The sequence below is a fragment of the Pempheris klunzingeri genome, chromosome 17 (genome assembly GCF_042242105.1).
Source record: "Pempheris klunzingeri isolate RE-2024b chromosome 17, fPemKlu1.hap1, whole genome shotgun sequence".
Classification (NCBI taxonomy): domain Eukaryota; kingdom Metazoa; phylum Chordata; class Actinopteri; order Acropomatiformes; family Pempheridae; genus Pempheris; species Pempheris klunzingeri.
Window position 1 is genome coordinate 23,721,464 of NC_092028.1, and position 6,004 is coordinate 23,727,467.

The following is a 6,004-nucleotide window of genomic DNA, read 5'->3' on the forward strand; positions in this document are numbered from 1 at the left end:
AGCTGATCTTGCCCTCCCCAAGATGGCGGACACGTAAAGCAGTTTCTATGTTTCTGTATCTGTAAGTTTACAATCCACGGTGTGTGTACTGATTCTGATTTTAATAATTTAATATTTCCCACTTTTTCCCACTAGCAGAAAACACTAATTAATCTAAAAGTCCTAACAGTTCCGGTACGAGCTTTCAAAATAAAACCAAACTAAACGGCTGTATATTTCAATCTGATTTAAGATTTGGTGAATAAAGTAAACCAGACATTGTAGTTTGTATTCAACATAAAATCCGTGTAGCAAACACTGACTGTTCGCCAAATGACATGTAAATCTAGAGATGAAAAGGTCCAGATCTTTCCAGAGTCTAGACCTTTCCGGACTTTTCCTGTTACGTCACCGACCGCTCTATATAAAACCACTCCTGACGTCCCGACGTCTGTTTCGCGTCATTGTCGTGGGCGTTACGTGCATGACGCATCAAAACTTGATGAAAACAGACAGATCATCAACCTCAGCGGCGATCAGACAGTGGTGCTCAGGGATCTGTGGATAAACTGCCGCCAGAAAGGCACAATTAAACCAAAAGTACTCGTCATGATTTAAGACAACGCTGTAGCTTCCTATTTGAACACAGCAGATCGAGAAAAAAAACGGGATTTGGTGAGTAGAAATTAAACAAAAGCAAAGGGTAGCTAACCCAGCGTTAGCTTAGCCAGCTAATTGTACAGTTAAACAGACGTTGGACAGCAAAGCTAACTGTGTGTTAGTGGTTTTTATTCTCAGGGTTTGATGATGGTCTAGAAAGAAAGTGCAGCACATGTGCTTGTTATAAACCTTACACAGATTTCCAGATAGAGGAAGCTAAATGTTGGTTTATTACTCAGCGACACACAAGCTAGCTGCTAGCATCTGTGTGTTTGGTAAACAAATATTAGTCATGGCGATTTGAGAGTCATGTTATTTTCTGATGTGGTCATATTGATGTGACAGAAATGTGTCTGTGGTGTGAACTTGTTTCTCTGCTATACGGCAGTGACCAGGCTGAGCTGCTGTTATGTAACCAACCCAAATCGTTTAGGTTAGTTAGCGGTAGCCTGGCCTAGTTAGCTAGCAGTTTAGCGGTCTCTTTAAAAGGTCCTAACACGTTTAGGGTTCCACTGGTTCTGGACCAAGACATCCGAGGCCAGCTGCGGGTCTGTGTTGACGTGAAGTTGCGGAGTTGAAAGCTGTTGACACGATGTTGTAGCAGTTCTTATAACTCACGATGACTTGACTGAAAAGGCCACGGTAAACACTAGCTAGCAGGGAGTTCATCCTTTTCAGTGTCAGCTCAGTCTGAGACACTAAACATGTGTTGTTCCACCTTCAGGCTGTGTGGATCTTAACACCGTCAGCTGTGGAGGTATTTCTGCCATGGAGTTTCCAGATTTGGGAGAGCACTGCTCTGAGAAGACCTGCAAACGTTTAGGTGAGAACTTTGTGGGCAGAGTGTCACCATGCTGCTCTTTCATCCTGCTAAATCTACAGTTTAACTCTTTATTTGGCTTATTTACAGATTTTCTTCCAATGAGATGTGACGCCTGTCAAGAGATTTTCTGTAAGGACCACATAAGCTATGCAAACCACAAATGCATGTCATCCTACAAAAAGGTAACGTCTGTTTTCCATACAGCTTTTCTATTGTGTTGAACAAGTTTGGATATTGCACAGGTGTAATGCAGACAGAATGGTTTTTTTTGTGTTAGGATAAAATGTTTTCTTCTTATTGCTGTTGTTGTTAATAATTAATCATTACTACACTTTAATGCTAAAAGTGAATCTAATAAAACCTCATTAGGATCTTTATTCCTGTGTTTACTTAATGACTGATTTTATTTTTCCCGTAGGACGTCCAGGTCCCAGTATGTCCTCTGTGTAACATCCCGATTCCCATCAAGAGAGGAGAGATGCCCGACATTAAAGTCGGTGAACACATTGATCGGGACTGCAAATCAGACCCTGCACAGAGGAAGAGAAAGGTTGATTTTAAAAAAAAAAAAAAGAGGACTTTCACCCTGCGGTCAGTTAGAATCTAAACAACAATAACAAACTGATTATTTTCCTTTTTTTCAGATTTTCACAAATAAATGTTCTAAAGGAGGCTGTAAGCAGAAGGAAATGATGCGAGTGACCTGCGACCAGTGTCATTTAAATTACTGTCTGAAACACCGACATCCACTAGACCATGATTGTAAGACTGATGGGAAACCTCTGTCCAAGTCAGGGTGGGTGCAGTCACACTTACACCTTCAGTGCTGTTTGGATACACAAAATGTCACAGTATTCTTACTGTATTTAACGTTTTGTCTCAGACATGCTGCTGCAATGAGGGCCCATGGTGCTTCCTCCACCTCCACCTCTGCCTCTGGTTCTAGCTCTTCTACTTCAGGAAACTCTAGACCTGTTTCTAATGGTGTGAGTGCAAATATCAGAGGCTGCAACAGCAGGTAAGCACTTCAGCTCAGTACTGTTTGGAATGTTTAATATAAATTGGTTAAATAGACACCAGAAATACGAATTCACTGCTTTTGATGTGCTCTTTTTTTTCTTTCTTTCTCCTTCCCACAGCTCTACCCAGCGGATCACTACGTCCGTTTCAGCACAGAATGTAATACCACCATCGGCATCATTTCAAGCCGGCATGGTATGAAAATTAAGTGTATAACATCTGCTGGTTAAAATTCCCCAACGTGAGGAAAATGTAACCTGAGCGTGCTGTCGTTGCAGACGGAGGAGCAGGCTTTACAAAGGGCTCTGGAGATGTCTTTGGCCGAGTCGAGGCAGACTGTTCAACCTGCCCCGAGGTGAGTAAACGTGATGGAAATCTACAGTATCACCTCGATGTCACTTTCAGCTTAAAATGATAATAATAATAATGATGATACATTTTATTTATAATGTGCATTTCATTTGGAATACAAATCTCAAAGTGCAACAGTTAAAAAACACAAGACATTTAAAAACACCAACGTTTAAGAACACGGCCTAAAAAAACAACATAATAGCAGAGTGCTGTTTCCGGGGAAAATAGATCGATTAGGGGTAAGCCCTCTTAAAGAGATGAGTCTGAGGCGCCCCCAGGTGGTCTGGGAGGGCGCTCCACAGGCGTGGAGCGGCAGACCGGAAGGACCGGTCGCCTATTGTGTGGAGTTTAGTCCTGCGGGGGCAGAGGCGATAGTTGTTAGCAGACCGGAGGTTTCTGGAGGAGGTTTGGAGGGTAAGGAGTTCCTAAAATGTGGAGTGTAACTAAAGTTGAATGACTCAGATTTAATTGTACAATTTGTATGTATCGCTGTCTCCAGTGTAATCAGTAATCTTACACTGTTTCAGTCACCTTCTATCTATCTATCTATCTATCTATCTAATAAACAAACCACAGTTCTGTGATGCTAGCATGGCTATTGACACCCAGGGTATCAATATTTATTCAAAGGTAAAATTATTTTTGAACAGGGAAGTAAAGAAAAATGGTGGACGCCCGACTAGCAAACGTGCCAGTCCAATCCAAAGTATTGATCTTTTGCTATACAGCTCGTTTGTTTCCAAGGTTACCAGGTGCTGCATGAGTTAAAGCTGACTAATAAAACGACAAACAAGTTAAAGCCAACGTAAACCGCATGAACACAAACACCAATAAAGTCGAGCAAAGATCATGTAATAAAAAAGTTCTCTATTCATCTATAGAGAGATAAAATTCGGCAGGGCTCCTTATGTGACTAATTCATATTGTTATCAGTTGATAAAATTGCATCAGCTAAACATGTGAGGCAGAGGGGGCATCAAAACTGTTCAGCTACAGAAAAGGAGAGTTTGAGGGAACTCTTTGAGTCACTTGTGAGTCTGAGGTCTTCCTTGGTCTGTCTCAGCCCTCAGGAGCAGGAGGATCTGGCTCTCGCTCAGGCTCTCGCTGCCAGTGAAGAAGAATACAGACGACAGCAGCAGAGACAACAGGTACCCGGAAAGCTTAGCCGTCAGTAGCATGCTAACAGGAACACATGTAGGTACACTGTTGTCATGGCAAGCCATCCTCTCTGAACTTTCTTTACTGGCAGAAGATGAAATATTTCCATTTGATACGTCTTTAAATGATGACATTAAATGCATGAGGATAAATGAGCTCTTGTTTCTAACTGTGTTTTGTCTTTCTTTAGGGGAGGGAGTCCAAACAGTCCAACTGCACCCTCTGTTAATCTCCGAGCACCATTTAGACTTCAAGCTGTGCTAATTATTTACTAGAAACTGCACATGTGGGATTTCACATTCAGGATCAACGATTGTTCAGTGAAGAAATACTTGTGGACGTTTGCTGAGATGTTACCGCCTTCTACAATATAAGCACATACTTTCCCAGCAGGATCTGTCATTTTTACTAATGATTTGCTCTGTACATATTTTATATGCTGATCATGAATGAAACCATTATATTACCATATATGAATACTGAATAAATTATTTCAAAGACGCACCATGAAATTTCAGTTGTTTTGAAGACACCAGACTGTTTTCTAGGTAAATCAGCAAGTTCATTCGACTTGTGAAGTGTGAAGCGAATAAGATATTCAGGCTTTGAGCAGGAGAAGAGTTTGTTCACACACAGCTGCAGCTTCTGATGAGCTTTGGCCAGTTTTACTCTGCAAAATATAATAATACAAGAAAAATCTGTGAGAGGGAGCACGTTTTTAGTCAACTAAATGTTTCTATTTAGTATAATTGTAAATAAATTAGTATAAAAATGGGCTAATTATTTACAAATGATGGTTAGATTCAGTTAGCAATAGAATAAAATTCTGTTTTCTTGCCACAAGAGCTGAAACAACGTGAATTGATTAGTTTTCAGACGTTGAATTAATCAGCTGTTATCATTTGTCAAGTTAAAAACACACAAAACTGTTTTTGGTTCAGTTTTGTCAAAATTGAGGACGTGCTGCTTCTGCTGTTTTATATGGTGGAAAGTGAATATTTCCTGGGGTGTCAGTCAGGCAGTCAAGCAATATGAAAATATTTATGGCTATTTTCTGACATTCAATTAACAATAATAAAAAAAAAAGTTCCATTAGGAGGGCAGGATGGATAAAAATAGTTTGGAGAAACACAATAAATAATTTAGTGCAACTCTGTTTTGAAAAATGACCACAGCTTTAGCCTGTAACGCCACTTTACCAACATCTGTTCTGAATATTTCATATCACTAACGTCCATGTACATTATGGGAATATCAGACCTCCTGGGAAACAGTGGGGACTCCTAAGAAAAGGCTGCCAGGTTAATTGAAGATGTACTTAAGGAAAGAGTCGTGCAGGGTTTGACCAGCAGAGAGCAGTAACACTGCACAGATGATGTTCAGTCAGGCAGAACAGGCCTGGATGTTTACTCCACACAGCTGTTTGTCAGAAAAAAAGACCTCTGATGTTTTTCTGCTTATTATTCTAACAGACATTCAAATGTCCTGTGAAATACGTCGGCTTGCTTTGCTTCAGTACTTTAGCCTCTGCCTGCCGGGGACGGTGACCCCGTCGAGGTCCACTGAGGTGTTTGATGTGACCAACTGTGGCAGCGGCTGAAAAGCTGCGCTGTAAAGAAGGACACTGTGTCAAACTGACCAAAGCAATTCACATAATTATATTTAATAAGCACAGCTGCAGCTGCTGGACACGACCCCGACAACCTGCTGCACTTAGCACATGTCACAAAATGTCTAATTAATCATCATATGCCACTAAGGCAGCTGCCTCTGTTACCACTATTACAGTATTCACTGCTATTGTTGTAAAGTGACATTTAGTTGTTTGATTTTGTGTATAACACTCCATTAACAATATCCAAAGCCAGCCTCACTACTGAACACAATTATGCATTAGATGGTGTGATCACTCGCAGCATCTTGCTGCATGAATTAGCATATTCATGAAGAAAGTAATTTTCTTTAAACTACTGTAAGTGGGCCAACTGAAAGCTCGTACTTCTACTTTTT

The 6,004-nt window shown here is 40.7% G+C and overlaps 1 protein-coding gene across 3 annotated transcripts; it reads left to right on the plus strand.

The window, feature by feature from the left end:
• Positions 1–449: 449 nt before the first annotated feature.
• Positions 450–4,494, plus strand: zfand2a (zinc finger, AN1-type domain 2A). 3 transcript variants are annotated; one of them, XM_070847917.1, is made up of 10 exons: positions 450–654; positions 1,364–1,462; positions 1,550–1,644; positions 1,881–2,012; positions 2,107–2,258; positions 2,346–2,480; positions 2,602–2,677; positions 2,761–2,837; positions 3,900–4,030; positions 4,185–4,494. In XM_070847917.1, the coding sequence occupies exons 2-9, from the start codon at positions 1,408–1,410 to the stop codon at positions 4,009–4,011; spliced, it is 834 nt and encodes a 277-aa protein (XP_070704018.1). In that variant the 5' UTR covers positions 450–654; positions 1,364–1,407; the 3' UTR covers positions 4,012–4,030; positions 4,185–4,494. The 3 variants fall into 3 exon arrangements, with proteins under 3 accessions (XP_070704018.1, XP_070704016.1, XP_070704017.1); XM_070847915.1 differs by having other exon boundaries at positions 3,900–3,984; XM_070847916.1 differs by lacking the exon at positions 450–654 and adding an exon at positions 1,106–1,281 and having other exon boundaries at positions 3,900–3,984.
• Positions 4,495–6,004: the final 1,510 nt, after the last annotated feature.